We start from the raw sequence: 19,627 nt of genomic DNA, 5'->3' as shown, positions 1-19,627 counted from the left end.
CATTGATTATACCAGGGTGCGGAAGATGTATCTCGGGAAGAATGGTTTTATTCTTTTCAGTTTTCACATGGTGTAGAACATCTTTTTCGTCGTGTTTTTCACGTGGGTGTCAAGAGTGAGGTTTCAATCTAAGGTGACTCCAAGAATTTTCAAGTTTTGTGAAACAGGAAGAAAGCAGTATGGTGTGTTTATGGTGGAGAAGTTTTTTGTGTTATGCTGCGAGGTGAGAACAAGACATTGTGGGTTTTTTTTCCCCCTAAGTAAACTGGAACTGACAGCTTCTACAAGGTATTTCTTTTTTTTTATTAGGATTTATTTACCACCTTTTTGGATAAATTCACCCAAGGCAGTGTACAACAAGAACAAGCTGGACAAAGGCAATATGCAATTACAGCGATAAACATATTCAAACAATATACAGTGTAGCGTACTATTCTACTTAAATGTCAACAGTGCACATTAAAATATCTTAACAGACAGCAGAGTAGGGGGAAAAGCAGAGGTGGAACATAAAGATAGGAAAGAGAAACAGGAGTTCAATGGAAGTAAGGGTGACAAAGCGAAGTTACTTACCTGTAGCAGGTATTCTCCAAGGACAGCAGGCTGATTGTTCTCACAAGTGGGTGACATCCGACGGCAGTCCAAGGTCCAGAAATCTTCCTAGCAACAAAGCTTGCTAGAGCTCTCGAGCGCACGAGTGCATGCGAGGCCATCTTCCCGCCCGTAGCGCGAGCATGCCGGCTGGTCAACTTAGAAAGCAAAGACAATCAGCCTGCTGTCCTCGAAGAATACCTGCTACAGGTAAGTAACTTCGCTTTCTCCGAGGATGAGCAGGCTGCTTGTTCTCACAAATGGGGTATCCCTAGCCCCCAGGCTCACTCAAAACAACAAAGAGGGTCAATTGGGCCTCGCAACGGCGAGGACATAACAAGAATTGACCTACGAAGTAACAACTAACTGAGACTGCAGCCTGGAAAAGAATAAAAATGGGCCAAGGGGGGTGGAGTTGGATTCTAAACCCCAAACAGATTCTGCAGCACCGACTGCCCAAACCGACTGTTGCGTCGGGTGTCCTGCTGAAGGCAGTAATGAGATGTGAATGTGTGGACTGATTACCACATCGCAGCCTTGCAAATCTAATCTGTAGTGGCTGACTTCAAGTGGGCCACTGACGCTATCATGGCTCGAACACTATGAGCCGTGACATGACCTTCAAGAGTCAGCCCAGCCTGGGCATAAGTGAAGGAAATGCAACCTGCTAGCCAACTGGAAAAGGTGCATTTCTCGACAGGCGGACTGTCTGAAGAGGCTTGTCCACGCCACATAGAAGGTCAATGCTCTCTTGCAGTCCAAGGTTTTTTCCAGGGCGGGTATGAGGACGGGGAAAAATGTTGGCAAGACAATTTGGTTCAGATGGAACTCCGGCACCACCTTCGGCAGGAACAGGGTGAGTGTGAAGGACTACTCTGTTATGATGAAATTTAGTACAAGGAGCATGGGCGATGATAGGAACTAATCGCACTAAGATGAACCCTTACTGAGTTGGTTTTAAGACCAGACTCTGATAAGTGTAGAAGGTACTCAAGCAGGGTCTGTGTAGGACAAGATCGAGGATCTAGGGCCTTGCTGTCACACCAGACGGCAAACCTCCTCCATTTGAAAGAGTAATTCTTTTTAGTAGAATCTTTCCTGGAAGCAAGCAAGACTCGAGAGACACCCTCAGAAAAACCCAAGGAAGCGAATTCTAAGCTCTCAACATCCAGGCCTTGAGAGCCAGAGACTGGAGGTTGGGATGCAGAAGCGCCCCCTCGTTCTGAGTGATGAGGGTTGGAAAACAGTCCAATCTCCATGGTTCTTCGGAGGACAACTCCAGAAGAAGTGGGAACCAGATCTGATGAGGCCAAAACGGAGCAATCAGAATCATGGTTCTGCCGTCTTGCTTGAGTTTCAGCAAACTCTTCCCCACCAAAGGTATGGGAGGATACGCATACAGAAGACCCTCCCCCCAATGAAGGAGAAAAGCATCTGACGCTAGTCTGTCGTGAGCCTGAAGTCTGGAACAGAACTGAGGGACCTTGTGATTGATCTGAGTGGCAAAAAGATCAACCAAAGGGGTGCCCCACGCTTGGAAAATCTGGCGCACTACCCTCGAGTTCAGCGACCACTCGCGAGGTTGCATTATCCTGCTCAATCTGTCGGTCAGACTGTTGTTTACACCGGACAGATAGGTGGCTTGAAGAAGCATGCCATGAACGCGAGACCAAAGCCACATCTGGACGGCCTCCCGACACAGAGGGTGAAATCCGGTGCACCCCTGCTTGTTGATGTAGTTCATGGCAACCTGATTGTCTGTCTGAATTTGAATAATTTGATTGGACAGCCGATCTCTGAAAGCCTTTAGAGCATTCCAGACTGCTCGCAACTCCAGGAGATTGATCTGAAGACCTGATTCCTGGAGGGACCAAGCTCCTTGAGTGTGAAGCCCATCCACATGCGCTCCCCACCCCAGGAGGGATGCATCCGTTGTCAGCACTTTCTGTGGCTGAGGAATTTGGAAGGGATGTCCCAAGGTCAAATTGAATCAAATCGTCCACCATTGAAGGGAATTATGAAAACCGGTGGACAGCTGGATTGCATCCTCTAGATCCCCTGCGGCCTGATATCACTGGGAAGCTAGAGTCCATTGAGCTGATCTCATGTGAAGACATGCATGGGAGTCACATGAACTGTGGAGGCCATATGGCCTAGAAATCTCAACATCTGCCGAGCTGTGATCTGCTGAGATGCTCTGGCCAAGGAAACTAGAGACAGAAGATTGTCTGCCCTCGCCTCTGGGAGATAGGCGTGAGCCGTCTATGAATCCAGCAGAGCTCGTATGAATTCTAGTTTTTGAACTGGAAGAAGATGGGACTTTGGGTAATTTATAACAAACCCCAGTAGCTCCAGGAGTTGAATAGTCATCTGCATGGACTGACTGTAGAGCTCCTGCCTCCGAAGTGTTCTTCACCAGCCAATCGTCGAGATAAAGGAACACATGCACTCCCAGTCTGCGTAGCGACACTGCAACTACCGCCAGGCATTTTGTAAATACCCGGGGCGCAGACGCAAGACCAAAGGGCAGCACACAATACTGAAATTGCTGTGCTCCCAGACGGAATCGAAGATACTGCCTGTGAGCTGGCAGTATCGGGATGTGCATACAAGCATCCTTCAAGTCCAGAGAGCATAGCCATCATTTTTCTGAATCATGGGAAGGGTGCCCAGGGAAAGCATCCTGAACTTTTCTCGAACCAGATATTTGTTTAGGGCCCTAAGGTCTAAAATGGGATGTATCCCCCCGTTTTCTTTTGCACAAGGAAGTACCTGGAATAGAATCCCAGCCCTTCTTGCCCTGGTGGAACGGGCTCGACCGCACTGGCGCTGAGAAGGGCGGAGAGTTCCTCTGCAAGTACCTGCCTGTGCTGGAAGCTGAAGGACTGAGCTCCCGGTGGGCAATTTGGAGGTTTGGAGATCAAATTGAGGGAGTACCCTAGCCGGAGTATTTGGAGAACCCACCGATCGGAGGTTATGAGAGGCCACCTTTGGTGAAAAAATTTTAACCTCCCTCCGACCGGCAGATCGTCTGGCACAAACACTTTTTTGGTGGCTCTGCTCAACTGGAGCCAGTCAAAAGCCCGTCCCTTGCTTTTGCTGGGGAGCTGCAGGGGCCTGCCTAGGCGCACACGCTGTTGATGTGAATGAACGCGCTGGGGCTGAGCCTGAGAAGGCTGTCGGGAAGGTGGATTGTAACTACACTTACAGGATGCATAGGGGGCAGTCCTCCTTCCCTGGAAAAAACGTCTACCTGATGAGGTAGATGCTGAAGGTGCCCGGTGGGAGAGTTTGTCAAGGGCGTTTTCACACTGGAGTTCCTCTACCACCTGCTCGACTTTCTCGCCAAAAATGTTATCCCACCGACAAGGAACATCCGCAAGCCGCTGCTGGACACTATTAGGTCAGAGGCACGCAGCCATGAGAGTCTGCGCATCACTATACCTTGAGCAGTGAACCTGGATGCAACATCAAAAGAGTCGTAAGCACCCCTGGACAGGAATTTACGACACGCCTTCAGCTGCCTGACCACCTCCTGAAAAGGCCTGGCCTGCTTTGCAGGAAGCTTATCGACCAAGTCCGCCAGTTGCTTCACATTGTTCCGCAAGTGTAGAGCTGGTACGACTGAATCTTGGACATGAGCATAGAGGACTGGTAGGCCTTCCTCCCAAAAGAGTCCAGAGTTCTAGATTCTCGTCCCGGGGGCGCTGAGGCAAAATCTCTAGAACTTTTGGCTCTCTTGAGAGTAGAATCCACAACCATAGAGTGGTGAGGTAACTGCGACTTCATCAACTCAGGTTCCCCATGGATTCTATACTGGGACTCAACCTTCTTGGGGATGGGGGATTAGATAGTGGTTTCTTCCAGTTCTTCAGCAATGTCTACTTAAGGACATTATGCAGAGGAACAATGGACGACTCCTTAGGTGGCGAAGGATAGTCGAGGACCTCGAACATCTCGGCCCTGGGCTCATCCTCAGATACCACAGGGAAGGGAATTGCCACAGACATCTCCCGGACAAAGGAATAGAAAGAAAGACTCTCAGGGAGAAAGCTTTCTTTCAGGCGAAGGAGTAGGATCAGAAGGAAGACCATAAGACTCCTCAGAAAAGAAATATCTGGAATCCTCCTCCTCCTCCCACGAGGCATCCTCCTCGGTATTGGACAAGAGTTCTTAACTGCAGTCCGAAACCAGGCCCGTCTCGACTCCGAGGAACCACGTCCCCGATGACGATGTCAAGAAGTCGACTCCCGTGCCGGCGGAGATGAAGCGCCCTCCATTGATGTCGACGGGGAGTCGACCTGGGTGACAGCCGAAGCCGCAAGCGGCACTGGTGCCGGAGACCTCACCACAGGCGAAGAGCCAGCCGCCACTTCCATCAACGGTACCGAGGGCGCAAGCACCCCAGTACCGGAACAGACTGACGCAGCAGCCCCTCCAGGAGACCTGGGAGAATGGCTCGGATGCGCTCGTCTAGTCTCTGCTGGGAAAGGCTGTGGGGCCGGTGCAGGAGTCAGAGGCAGAACCTGTGCAGAGCAGGGAGGCGGTACCGGACTGTCCGAAGACAGACGCATCGACACCTCCTGGATGGAGGGTGAGCGGTCCTCCCGGCGTCGACGCTTATCGGGTGCCAAATCCCTCGACGCCCCGGAGCTCCCGGTACCGTGTGTAGAAGGAGAACGATGCCAATGCTTCTTAGCCTTCGCTCGATGCACGGCATCGGTACTCCTTGGTACCGACGAGGAGGACGTGGAATCCACACGCATCCTCGGGGTCAGGTCCGAAAGTGGTCGGTCCCGATAGGCCTGCACAGCAGGAGCCTCCGAGACAGGTGCAGACCCACTCGATGGCTCACTGCTCCCAGCGTGTGATGGTCTTCGGACAGCTATTACCTGCTTTCCCGATGTCGCTGCCATCTCCGGTGCCGATGTCGCCGACCTCGGTACCGCTGTCGATGCCGAAGTTCTGGGCAAAGCTCCAAACAGACGGTCCCGCTGAGCTTGTCTCGACGCCTGTGTCCGCTTTTTAAGGCTAAGACACAACTTACATGCGTCTGGGCGATGGTCGGGCCAAAGGCACTGGATACACCACGACTGGGGATTGGTACCTGAGATTGCCCGGCTGCACCAACTGCACTTCTTGAAGCCGCTGGGAATCCTCGATATCATGGACGGAAAAATAGCGGCAGCGAAGTCAAAGTTCTCGATGGTGCCAGAAAAAGGGGCACAAAAAGGAGAAACGCGGGTGCGCAGCCGAAAAAGGGCCGCGAAGGCAACGAAAGGAAACTTAGACGGCCAAAACTAAAACTTTAAGGCTTTTTTTTTTTTTTTTTGAAAACAGCTCAACGGAGCAAAAGAAAGAAAAAAAACTATAAAAGTTTAGCGGAAAGTCGCGAAAATCTTGTGAAAAAAAAGCCCAAGGATCTGTACCATTTTTTTGTCTCGATTCTTATATGGGTCACCATGCATATCATCGGTTTCATATATTCAAAGGCTATTTTATCTTGTATGTTCAAAATCTCCAAAAAACCTCAAAAATATTAATAAGATGGAGAGAAAAAAAAGACTTAAGTGGTCAAAAAAACCACGCCACTTTAAAACTCATAAATAGATCATATTTCAAGAAAATTCCAACACAATTGTTGTCATTACAAAGGCGTGCAAGGGCCTACGCGTGTCCAGCATGCACCAAATCATTATCACTGCACAGAAACCATGTGCCCTGGGCATTAGTTCTGAATTTGGCGCACTCCGAAAACACGCGGTAGAAAATGTTTTCTATTTTCTACCATGTGGTGCTTACCTGGCGGTAAATGGCAGCGGAAGCGCGCTGCGTGCCTACCGCCTGCATGAGACTTTACTGCTAAGTCAATGGGTGGCAGTAAGGTCTCAGGCCGAACGCGCGATAGTTTTTATTTTGCCGCAAGTCCATTTTCCGGGCCCTTTAAAAAAAGGCCAGTTTTCTAGGACGTGGCAAAAGCTGGTCCAGCGTACGCCCAAAAGATGCAGTCGCTCTGCTGCAAGCCACTTTTTGGCTGCGGCTTAGTAAAAGAGCCCCTATGGAAGGTATTTATTTATTTGTTACATTTGTACCCCGCGTTTTCCCACTCATGGCAGGCTCTATGCGGCAGGCAATGGAGGGTTAAGTGACTTGCCCAGAGTCACAAGGAGCTGCCTGTGCCGGGAATTGAACTCAGTTCCTCAGTACCCCAGGACCAAAGTCCACCACCCTAACCACTAGGCCACTCCTCCACTAAACAAAACTCCCCAAATAACTTGGTTTTGCTATCACATACCTTGTTCAGTTCTGGGAAAAGTTCTCCTATGACAATATCCAGCAGGACATAACTCAACTAAAAGGAAACAGCAAAAAAAAAAAAAAAGAATTAATTAAAAAAAAAATGCTGAACATGTATCCACAATGAAAACACAATGTCATTCTCTGTTTACTGGAACAATCCTTAATAAGACAAGTTATTACACCCAGGGGCGTACCCAATTTCGGGTCAGGCCCGCCCAGCAGCAAAGTTCCTGACGGCGATTCCAGTCGCAGGCTCCGCTCGCAGTCGCAGCGATTCCCACACGCTGCCTGCCGGCTGCCGCTCAATCTCCTTGCGCTACTAAGCACTAACCCGGAAGTCTCTCCTCTGCAGGAGAGACTTCCGGGTTAGCGCTTAGTAGCGCAAGGAGATTGTTGAGCGGCAGCCGGCAGGCAGCGTGTGGGAATCGCTGCGACTGCGAGCGGAGCCTGCGAGTAGAATCGCCGTTAGGAAAACTGCTGCTGGGTGAGCCTGCAAGGAGGGTGAGATGCTGCAGCTGCATGGGGGGGGGGGGGGGGATGAGGGGGGAAAGATGTCGCATGGGGGAGGGAAGACGGGGGACACAGCAGCTGATGGAAAGAAAGATGCTGCACAGGGGGGAGGGAAGATGGAAAGATGAGGCTTGGTTGGTGGGTGAGGGAGATGCAGCAAAGGGGTGGAGGGGTGAGGAAGGGAGAAGTCTTGGCTGTGTATGAGGTGGAGGGGAGGGACACAAGCTGCATACAGAGGGGATAGGTGGGGAGGGGGAGAAATGGTAGGCATAGGAGTGGAGAGGAGGGAGAAATGGTGGGTACAGTGGTGGAGGGAGGGCGGAGCAGAGAAAAGTTTGTGCCCACCCACTTTGGGCTCAGGCCCACCCAAAACTGGCTGTCTGGCTACGCCACTGATTACACCCACAGAACCAAGAAAAATAGTTCTGATAAAATAGGCAGGTTATCTTTGCAATACCTGTTTATTGAGAACTGGCTGCTGCAGACTGTCAAACAAAAGTCTTATGCCTTCATATTTCGCTTCATCGCCAATGCATTTTCCTGTCAATTCTACACAAAATCAATTAAAAATCAGTCAGGCATTGTAATAAACTGCATTCTTCAAATTTGAACCACCTTATCAGCGAATTCCTTTTTTCCTCAGAGCTTTGATACTAGTAGTCGGCTTTTTCAAATAGACTTCATTCTTCAACATCTCTTACTTCTCTAACAGAAAACCAGCTATGAACAATGTCTACGAAAACCTATCTACATATATAGTAACATAGTAGATGACGGCAGAAAAAGACCTGCCCAGTCCATCCAGTCTGCCCAACAAGATAAACTCACATGTGCTACTTTTTGTGTATTCCTTACCTTGATTTGTACCTGTCCTTTTCTGGGCACAGACCGTATAAGTCTGCCCAGCACTATCCCCGCCCCCAACCACCAGCCCTGCCTCCCACCACCAGCTCTGGCACAGACCGTATAAGTCTGCCCAGCACTATCCCTGCCTCCCAACCACCAGTCCCGCCTCCGAACAGGATTCCTTTATGTTTATCCCACGCATGTTTGAATTCCGTTACCACCACCTCCCGCGGGAGGGCATTCCAAGCATCCACTACTCTCTCCGTGAAAAAATACTTCCTGACATTTTTCTTGAGTCTGCCCCCCTTCAATCTCATTTCATGTCCTCTCGTTCTACTGCCTTCGCATCTCATTTAGCTCTCACTCAGCACTTTGAGGTGGTCATGATCAAAAGCAAACGCTGGCGCTAGAGGCTGTTAGCGCCATACTAGCGCTGGCGTTTGCTACCGTCCCGTGACTACAGCCCTCGAGCCCGTGAAACAATGCGCTCGAGGGCTCTTTGCGCAAGTAGCATACAAATGCATGCTAAACAGGGCTTAGCGCATTCATCACCAATGATCAGCGGCCAGCGCGCCAAAATTTGGGTCGCTGGCTGCGGCAAACCCTACGCCAGCTCCGAGCTGGCGTTAGGGTTTGCAGATCATTGGGGAGGAATGGTGAGCCCTGTCCAGCATGCAGTTGCATGCTGGCAGGCCCCCGTTCCCCCCCAAAGCAACCCTGCAAACAGGGGGCTGGAGGTCCGGCGGACCTCCGGCCCCCCCCGACGATCCCACCCCCCCAGGTTCAGGGAGGGCTGGAGATCCGGTGGGTCTCCAGCCCCCCCCCAAACCCCCTGAAAAAAATGGTCCCTGGTGGTCTAGTGGCCGCCGGCCAAACCCCCTCCCACCCTCCCTCCCAACGAGCGACAGGGGGGGCTGGAGGTCCGGGGGACCTCCAGCCCACCCCAACTCCCCCCCCCCACCCAGCATTGTCTGCAGTGGTGGTCCAGCGTTCAAACGGAACCCCCTCCCGGCCCCCCTACCTTAGTTGGAGGAGGGAGATAGCCTGCCTCCCTCCTCTTCCTTGGGTCGATGATTGGGTCGATGACGGCACAAAATGGCGCCACCCAGCCCCGCCCAATGCATCCTGGGATGCGCTGGGCGGGGCTACAGACCCCCCTGTCGCTTGTTGGGAGGGTTGGAGGGGGTTTGGCCGGCAGCCATTAGACCACTAGGGACCATTTTTTCGGGGGGGGGGGTTGGGGGGGCTGGAGACCCACCGGATCTCCAGCCCTCCCTGAACCTGGAGGGGGTGGGATAGTCGGGGGGGGGGGGGACCGGAGGTCCACCGGACCTCCAGACCCCATTTTTCCTTACTCGGGGCAGGTGTAGTGAGGGCCTGGTGGTCCCATGGACCTCCAGCCCCTGTGTTTGACAGGTTTGGGCTTTTGACAGCCTAGACCTGTTAAACAAGTGGGGGAGGATTGTGCTGAGCGCATGCTCAGGCACAATTCGCCCGCACTTCTACCCCATGATCAGAGATAATTGCGCTGCTTAAATTTGCATGCATTATCTCTGATCATCCATGCGGTAAAGCCCCGCGCTGTTCCAGCACTATTTTAGAGCGCTGTTTGGAACAGCGCGAGGCTTTTGATCATTTGGGCCTGAGAGACTACTACTATATTCATTCCATGCCAGTATTTCAGACAAATTCATGCAGTCATCTGCCACAGAACTCCAGTACTGCATAAAAAATACAGAATTTTTTACAGTGGTCTGACCAAAGGCATTCTTACAAACAAGACAGATTATGTGAATCCGATCATCTGCTTACAACTGGAACTAATTTCCTTAAAAAAGGTTAAACGGCTGAGTGGGTTATACCAGAATTTCAAAAATTCTTTCCTGCAGGTTTAGATACTATTACTAGAACAGCTATTCCTCCATCAATTATTTTCACCTTTAGAACTGTGACTTGGGAGAAAAAGACTATTGAAGCTCTTTTACCGAAGTGCATTAAGCACTTAAGGCTAGATTCTACTACTTCTATAAATCATTTCTATAGCGCTACCAGTCGTACACAGCGCTTCACAACTGAACATGAAGAAAAGACAGTCCCTGCTCAAAAGAGCTTACAATCTAAATCAGGACAGACAGACAGGACCAATAAGGGTAGGACAGACAGAAGGACACATAGGAATGATTCTAAATGGAATGTTGCTACTATTGGAAATTCTGTTGCTACTATTTGAGATTCTACATGGAATGTTAATGTTGCTATTCCACTAGCAACATTCCATGTAGAAGCCTGCCCTTGCAGATCAGCAACGCGGCCGCGCAGGCTTCTGTTTCTGTGAGTCTGACGTCCTGCACGTACGTGCAGGACGTCAGACTCACAGAAACAGAAGCCTGCGCGGCCGCGTTGCTGATCTGCAAGGGCAGGCTTCTACTACTACTATAAATCATTTCTATAGCGCTACCAGTCATACGCAGCGCTTCACAATTGAACATGAAGAAAAGACAGTCCCTGCTCAAAAGAGCTTACAATCTAAGTCAAGACAGACAGACAGGACCAATAAGGATAAGGGTAGGACAGACAGAAGGACACATAGCAATGATTCTAAATGGAATGTTGCTACTATTTGAGATTCTACATGGAATGTTAATGTTGCTATTCCTCTAGCAACATTCCATGTAGAAGCCTGCCCTTGCAGATCAGCAACGCGGCCGCGCAGGCTTCTGTTTCTGTGAGTCTGACGTCCTGCACGTACGTGCAGGACGTCAGACTCACAGAAACAGAAGCCTGCGCGGCCGCGTTGCTGATCTGCAAGGGCAGACTTCTACTACTACTATAAATCATTTCTATCGCGCTACCAGTCGTACGCAGCGCTTCACAACTGAACATGAAGAAAAGACAGTCCCTGCTCAAAAAGAGCTTAAAATCTAAATCAGGACAGACAGACAGGACAAATAAGGGATAAGGGTAGGACAGACAGATAGGACACATAGGGAAAAGGGGACTATTGAGGAGAGGAAGACAAGACAAGGTTACGAGCAAGTGACAAGTTAGGAATCAAAAGCAGCATCAAACAGGCAGGCCTTTAGCCCGGATTTGAAGGCGGCCAGGGACGGAGCTTGACGTAACGGCTCAGGAAGTCTATTCCAGGCATAAGGTGCGGCGAGATAAAAGAAATGGAGTCTGGAACGGAGTTTAGATTCAATTTGTCGCCGAACAATAATGCACCTAGGCGCATTCTATAAACGTTAGGCACAGTTTAGAGAATACGCTGAAGTGCTTGGTCCAGTGATTAAATTTAGGCGGAGCCATGTACACCAAGTAAATGCCCATGCCTAATTTATGAGCGGATTGAGCATATTCTATAACAGCGCACATTGTTAGGAAACCCACAAACCGCCCATTCTGTGTCCATGGCCAAGCCTCCTTTTCATATCCATGTCTTAGAATTTACATACATCACTTTATAGAATTTGCCTAGTGTGCACGTAAATTCTAATTAATGCCAATTAGTGCTGATAACTGCTTAAGTCACCAATTATCGGCGCTGATTGACTTGTTATTCAGTTAAGTTGTGTACGGAAAACAGAATAGTCCTGGATTTCTGGCAGAACTTACGGCGCTGTTTATAGAATCAGGGGGTTAATGCACAAAAGGCTACCTACCACACGACCACATTAAGGGGTTTTCTGGTAGTTTGCCTGTTTCCACACGTTAAACCACGTTACCAAATTTTTCTGTCAGGGGCTGTAGCATGGGCAGAGTCGGCATGGAAGTGCCAGCCAGCTAGCACAATTCCGGGAATAACATGTATAGAATGTTTGTACGTTTGGGAAGCTCGCCAGGTGCCCTTGGCCTGGATTGGCCGCTGTCGTGGACAGGATGCTGGGCTCGATGGACCCTTGGTCTTTTCCCAGTGTGGCATTACTTATGCACTTACTTATGTACTGCATGCTAACTAGCTAACGCACAATTAACGTGGAAGCATTAGTGCCTCCTAATTAGAAAAATAAAATGCTCAGACTACAAAGGTAGAAAAACATTTTTTTTTTCTATCAATGGGATCATGTCAGGTTTGGGAAATATGTATCTCTGATATCTTTCAGTTCCAGAACAATAGCATAGGTTGGTTATTTTAGTACAGGGGACAGGCTCGGATGGAGGAGATTACTTGCGGGGAAGGGCTATATTCCGGCAAGGACAGGTGAAATTTCTGTTCTGTCCCTGTGCAACTCTCTAATAAGGCGTTACGTATATTTCACTGACTGCCTTTAGCAGACCCTGTGCAAGCATCTTACCTGGAATGTAATTCATCATTTCTTCAAAGGTCTGCTTTGCACGTTTCTGTTTATCTTGAAATGAACGTGGTTCACTATTCTCACAGAACACAGCATCTGAAAGAAACACACGTTTGCATGTTATTAGCCTTTAAAAATTCTATATACCAACATGGCAATCTACACAAAGGAGTACATATGCTGCTCGCCTAGAACAGTGAACAGTGTAAGTCATGGATATTTCTGATAAATAAAATTAATACAGAAGTAGTCACATCAAACCTGCATGGATATCCTACTTTTCTGACTGTTTTTGTAACAGATGCACGTATATATAAGGGACTTGCTCAGACAATATCTCACTAGGTAAAAGTAAATCTCATATGTTAGACTTCAGCAGTGTCACTTGGGTTTAAATAACTTTTCACGAAGGAGTATTCACCACAATCATCATTAAATCCAATTCCCTCACTTTCATTTAACAATTTTAGAACTATAAAATTTTCAAAACTTTGTATTCCATACTTCTATAAAAATTAGATATTCCATCTTTCACTGTCAGTCTGGGGACTCGAATCTTTGACATGAAATCATGTTTTGCTCAACGCTGTGTCAAGAATCGTCCATTACAGAAAAAAAATATATAACTGAGCTTTAAAACTTTTCTCAAATTAAAGTTTATTTATTTATTTAGATTTTGCTCACACCTTTTTCGGTAGTAGCTCAAGGTGAGTTACATTCAGCTACACTGGGTATTTCCCTGTCCCTGGAGGGCTCATGACCTAAGTTTGTACCTGAGGCAATGGAGGGTTAAGTGACTTGCCCAAGATCACAAGGAGAAGCAGTGTTGACTACATATTAAATAACAACCAACATACCTTAAACATGCATGCACTGCCATGTTGAACTGTTTTGCTTATATCATAGTTACCTGATACTAGGGTCCACCTTAGGAGTAAGCACCCAAGAAAAGGATCTAGTTGTCTCTGAAAACAACACATTGAAATCTTCTGTCCAGTGTGCAAAGGCAGCCAAAAAAGAAACCAGGATGCTAGGAATTATTAGGAAAGGGATGGTAAATAAGGCCAAAAATACTATAATGCTTCTGTGTCACTTCTTGGTGCAACCTCACCATGAGTACGGAGTTCTATTCTGGTCACCATATCTCAAAAAAAGATTTAGCAGAATTAGAAAAGGTTCAAATAAGAGCGACCAAAATGATAAAGGGGATGAACTCTTCTTAAATGGGGAAAGGTTAAAGTGGTTAGGGCTCTTCAGCTTGGAAAAGAGATGGCTATGATTGAGGTCTACTAAATCCTGAATGGTGTAGAACAAGTAAAAGTGAATCGATATTTTTTACTCTTTCAAAAAGTATACAGTCTGTGCCAGAGCCGGTGGTGGGAGGCAGGGATAGTGCTGGGCAGACTTATACGGTCTGTGCCAGAGCCGGTGGTGGGAGGCGGGGCTGGTGGTTGGGAGGCGGGGATAGTGCTGGGCAGACTTATACGGTCTGTGCCAGAGCCGGTAGTGGGAGGCAGGGATAGTGCTGGGCAGACTTATACGGTCTTGTGCCAGAGCCGGTGGTGGGAGGCAGGGCTGGTGGTTGGGAGGCGGGGATAGTGCTGGGCAGACTTATACGGTCTGTGCCAGAGCCGGTGGTTGGGAGGTGGGGCTGGTGGTTGGGAGGCGGGGATAGTGCTGGGCAGACTTATACGGTCTGTGCCCTGAAGAACACAGGTACAAATCAAAGTAGGGTATACACAAAATTAGCACATATGAGTTATCTTGTTGGGCAGGCTGGATGGACCGTGCAGGTCTTTTTCTGCCGTCATCTACTATGTTACTATGTTACAAAGACAAGGGGACACTTAATGATGTTGCATGGATATACTTTAAAAACAAATAGGAGGAAATACTTTTTCACTCAACAAATAGTTAAGCTCTGGAACTCGTTGCTGGAGGATGTGGTAACAGTGGTTAGTGTATCTGGGTTTAAAAATAGGTTTGGACAAGTTCCTGTAGGAAAAGTACATAGTCTGCTATTGAAATACACATGGAGAAGCCACTGTGCTGCCCTGGGATTGGTAGCATGAAATGTTGCCATGATTTGAGTTTCTGCCAGGTACTTGTGACCTGGCTTGGCCACTGCTGAAAAACAGGGTACTGGGCTGGACAGACCACTTGTCTGACCCAGTATGGCTACTCTTATGTTCTTAACTATGGGTGCATTGTTCTTAGATATATCCTCTGCTTTTGACAGTGTGATCCATATAAATTTGCCACAGAGGCTTGAGACCTATGGGGAACAGGAATTGTGGCTCCAATCAGAACTCAGTGGCACACAGCAACTGGTTAGATATAGAGATAATCAATGTGATTGGTTTGCAAATTTATGTGGTGTTTCTCAGGAACCAGTGCTTTCTACAATATTATTTAACCTGTATATCAATCCTTTTTGTAATGTACTGGCAAATGGAAATGAAAACGGTAACGGAATTCAAACATGCGTGGGATAAACATAAAGGAATCTTGTTCAGAAAGAATAGATCCTAAGGAGCTTAGCAGAGATTGGGTGGCAGGGCCGGTGGCGGGGATGGTGCTGGGCAGACTTATACGGTCTGTGCCAGAGCCGGTGGTGGGAGGCGGGACTGGTGGTTGGGAGGCGGGGATAGTGCTGGGCAGACTTACACGGTCTGTGCCAGAACCGGTGGTGGGAGGCGGGGCTGGTGGTTGGGAGGCGGGGATAGTGCTGGGCAGACTTATACGGTCCATGCCCTGAAAAGGACAGGTACAAATCAAGGTAAGGTATAAACAAAAAGTAGCACATGTGAGTTTATCTTGTTGGGCAGACTGGATGGACCGTGCAGGTCTTTTTCTGCCTGTGTGTGTGTGTATGTTTCAAAAATGTAGTTAATGCTGCTTCATTCTAATGTTCATCCTCAACTTGTCATTGGTATTGTCATTAGTAGGCAGCATATCAAAAATTATATCAAGCAGCCTTTAAAAATACCCTCTTTATATGCATAGTAGAGACTTTAGAACTTTGGAGTCATTTTTCTCAGAATTCCATTTTCTTTGCTAGACAGTGCTAGAGCTAGATATATATATATACACACACTGAATCTATTTACCAGTCTTGGAATGGCTGGATGTGGATGGATTAAAGATCATTTTCAAGGTGATGTTGACTTTGTGCCTAAATATGTTGGTGACTTTTGAAGACGTGTACAGGGGACAGCATGCAATATTTTAAGAACTCTTATCTGGGTGTTCGAAACTGCATTCAAAATGCTTCAGCCGTCAAACTTTTTTTTTTTTTTGACAAGATGAAGCAAAACCTCTCTCGTTACAGCTTGCATCCTCCAGAAATTGCGAGATATTTTTAAAAAGACTTGGCGCTTTATCCTACATTAGCCACTCATATCAAGCAAGTGATTAAGAAGGACTTTTAAAACAAAAAACACTGACACAATTATGATCACTCATCAGTTCTGATGATTTTCGTACAGTTTTAGTGTCTGGTCACTGCCCCGATTACTGTAATGTCCTATATTTGGAAGCATCTATTACTATTTTACAAGTGGAGGAGTAGCCTAGTGGTTAGTGCAGTGGACTTTGATCCTGGGGAATTGAGTTCTATTCCCACTGCAGCTCTTTGTGACTCTGGGCAAGTCACTTAACCCTCCATTGTCCCTGGTACAAAATAAGTACCTGAATATATGTAAACCGCTTTGGATGTAGTTGCAAAAACCTCAGAAAGGCGGCATATCAAGTCCCAGTTCTCTTTCCCTATTTGAGATTCTACATGGAATGTTGCTACTATTTGAGATTCTACATGGAATGTTAATGTTGCTATTCCACTAGCAACATTCCATGTAGAAGCCTGCCCTTGCAGATCAGCAACGCGGTCGCGCAGGCTTCTGTTTCTGTGAGTATGTGCAGGACATCAGACTCACAGAAACAGAAGCCTGCGCGGCCCCGTTGCTGATCTGCAAGGGCAGGCTTCCACATGGAATGTTGCTAGTGGAGGAGTAGCCTAGTGGTTAGTGCAGTGGACTTTGATCCTGGGGAACTGGGTTCGACTCCTACTGCAGCTCCTTGTGACTCTGGGCAAGTCACCTAACCCTCCGTTGCCCCTGGTACAAAATAAGTACCTGAATATATGTAAACCGCTTTGAATGTAGTTGCAAAAACCTCAGAAAGGCGGTATATCAAGTCCCATTTCCCTTTCCCCTTTCCTTCAACTAGTGCAGAATGCTGCAGCAAGATGTTAACATTTTCCCACCAACCGCAGAGCATACAGTTGGATAGAATGCTAAGAGCAAAATAAAGTCCGAAAGCACTTTTATACCAACCTCTCAAGAGCGTTATAAGTGAAACCAAACGGTGCTCCTGAAATAGCTGTTCTAATTTTTTCTGTAGGTAGTAGTCTGTGTACTCCTCCAGAGTGTTTTTGAACAGGATTCGTACAGCCATCAGGAAGTGATGGAGCCAGTCAGGAATTCGGAAAACCATTCGGCCTGCAAGTATACCACAAACTTTAGTCTTTGACTTAGTTTAAAAAAAAAACCCATTAACAGATGTTTCCATTTATATCTGTCTCTTGTAGCAACCACGTTGCAATTGATCTGGCAGTGATAACTTTAGGAAACCCAGGAAGCTTTTTTTGTTCGTTTTAATTTAGTATTTTGTAGCTAAAGTTTTAAAATAAACTAAGAACTGATTCCAAATAGTGCAGTGGCACATTTATCTAGAAGTTCTTTATCAATTTACTTCACACACAGAAAAATATCAAACTTTGCTTCTGACTGAGCCCCTACGTCTTGCCCCATCCTTGACCATCTTTAAATCTAGATTGGAAGCCCAACACTGCTTTTGACTTGTAACCACTTGTACCTCTCGCTTCTACCTACCCTCCTCTCCTCTTTCCTCTGCACATTAATTGATTTGCTTACTTTATTATTTTTGTCTATTAGATTGTAAGCTCTTTGAGCAGGGACTGTCTTTCTTTCTTCTGTGTTTGCGCAGCGTACGCTTTGTAGCGCTATAGAAATGCTAAATAGTAGTAGTAGTAAACCACACAACAAATTTCAGAGACAAAAAACAAAGTAACCAGAGACTGGAAACCAAATAAACAAAATTCATTGTGATTAGTGAGGTACATTCAGTATAGGCTGCACCCGCAGCACAGCCGTTTCGAAAATAATGTGCTGGACTTAACAGCTCATCCTGATTACTCTATACATCAAAAGACTGCCTTGAAACATGTGTTGGAAGAATGTTATAACATTAAATTCATACTTCCCAAAATACCACTACTCAAAACATGTTAAACTAGGAAAAAATGCCCGTTTCTGAGCGGAATGAAACGGGCGCTAGCAAGGGGCCCCCTCCCTCCGTCCCTCGAAGCTACTTGCTGCCTTGCTCGCTGTGGGCCGTTTCGGCCCTGGAGTGTCAATAGCTCCGCCCTCGACGTCATGACGTTTTGACGCGTCATGACGTTTTGACGCGAGGGCGATGCAGACACTCCAGGGCACACCGGATATCTCGGGCGCCTCAACTTCCGTGGAGGCTTCAGAACGTTGGGGTTGCCTTTTATATATATAGATAATAAATAAAGGGACCCTTTTAGTAAGCCATAGAAAAGTCTGGGCTTAGTGCATTGTAATGTGGGACCTTTCCTACATGCTAAGCCCATTTTTACCCCTACCACCCCCAAAAAGGGCTTTTTTATTTTTGCAGGTCCCACGCAAATCTTTCTAGTAGCTTACAGGACTTGCTAAAATTAACAGAGGAGCACATGGTGCCTCGTATTTATTCTTGCACTGCTAGCTTCTTTCATAATTGTATGTGAATGGGCTTGATCACATTTGCCGCGCCGGGAATCACTAGCGCGGTTTAGTAAAAGGGGCCCTTTATTTGCTAAAAATCTCATTTTAAAATTGCTCTCTAATATAAAATAAGAGGTCCTTTTACAAAGGCGTGCTGAAAAATGGCTTGCGGTAGTGTAGGTGCGGGTTTTGGGCGCGTGCCGATCCATTTTTCAGCGCACCTGTAAAAAGAAAAAGGCCTTTTTTAAAATTTTTGCCAAAAATGGACGTGCGGCAAAATCAAAATTGCTGCGTGTCCATTTTGAGTCTGAGACCTTACCGCCAGTCACTGACCTAGTGGTAAAGTCTCAAGTGGTAACCGGGCGGTAACGACCCACACGCGTCAAATGCCACTTGGCACACGTCTGATACACACATCCAAACAAAAATTATTTTTCAGACGCGCACCAAAAATAAAATTACCACAACAGCCCCGCGGTAACCCCATTTTGGCGCACGTAGACGCTTACGCGGCTTAGTAAAAGGGCCCCTAAATGTGCAACCTACATAAGTTTTGCTTTTCAATTGATTTTTTGGGAGTTTTTACTGTTTTCTTTCTCACTTCCTTTTCCTCTTCTCTTACTCCTCACTAGTTTCATCTCAAAGTACCTACTTCCCAAATGCTTCTACTCTCCCATCTGCATTTTACCCTTCTTTCCTCACACCTCCCTCCTTTCCCTCTACTTTCATTCCTCCTCCATTTTACCTCACTCCACACTGAAAGCAACTTTCTTATATACATATCCACTGTGAACATCTTAAAAATCAGACTGGATATTTATTTATTTATTGTACATTTATACCCCATGTTTTTCCCACAGTTTTGCAGGCTCAAAGTGGCTTACAATGCACTGATAAATCAGTGTCTTCTTAGGCTAAAGCCATGTATAGCTAACTAATTAAAAAATAAGCCAATATTCCTAAACTGGGCCCCCATTTACAGAAAATATGTTCTGTTAAAGAATCAGCTAACAAATAAAGCACTCTCCCTCAAATTGAACACTCACAAGACGATGATCAGAAGCAAACGTGGGCGCTGATATGAGCTCCTTTATCACCAGGAGGGAGGTACCAGTGCTCTCCAGTTTCCACTTGTTCCTATCCACTCTTCAACCCCTTGGCTCCACCGACCCCCGACCCCCACCCCCACACAATATTGTTCCTTCCTTCCTTATGTTTCCTCTTGCACATCTCTTTCAAAAACTTTTAGCTATTCCCCTCAGTCTCCCTTTTTTTTTT

The 19,627-nt window shown here is 47.1% G+C and overlaps 1 protein-coding gene across 4 annotated transcripts in view; it reads right to left on the bottom strand.

Annotated features, from left to right (window-relative positions):
* Positions 1 to 19,627, bottom strand: part of LOC115467288 (sorting nexin-14-like) — a 181,081-nt gene that overhangs the window by 2,560 nt on the left and 158,894 nt on the right. For all 4 annotated transcript variants that reach the window (XM_030199125.1, XM_030199127.1, XM_030199126.1 and 1 more), the window contains 4 exons: positions 16,874 to 17,038; positions 12,540 to 12,635; positions 7,859 to 7,950; positions 6,887 to 6,943 (listed from right to left, as the gene is read on the bottom strand). In XM_030199125.1, coding sequence (XP_030054985.1) covers positions 6,887 to 6,943; positions 7,859 to 7,950; positions 12,540 to 12,635; positions 16,874 to 17,038 — 410 coding nt within the window. The remainder of the gene's footprint in view (positions 1 to 6,886; positions 6,944 to 7,858; positions 7,951 to 12,539; positions 12,636 to 16,873; positions 17,039 to 19,627) is intronic.

This window comes from Microcaecilia unicolor, chromosome 3 (assembly GCF_901765095.1).
Source record: "Microcaecilia unicolor chromosome 3, aMicUni1.1, whole genome shotgun sequence".
NCBI classification, from domain to species: Eukaryota; Metazoa; Chordata; class Amphibia; order Gymnophiona; family Siphonopidae; genus Microcaecilia; species Microcaecilia unicolor.
The sequence above is the reverse complement of the archived record's forward strand: the minus strand, read 5'-3'. Positions and strand labels throughout refer to the sequence as shown.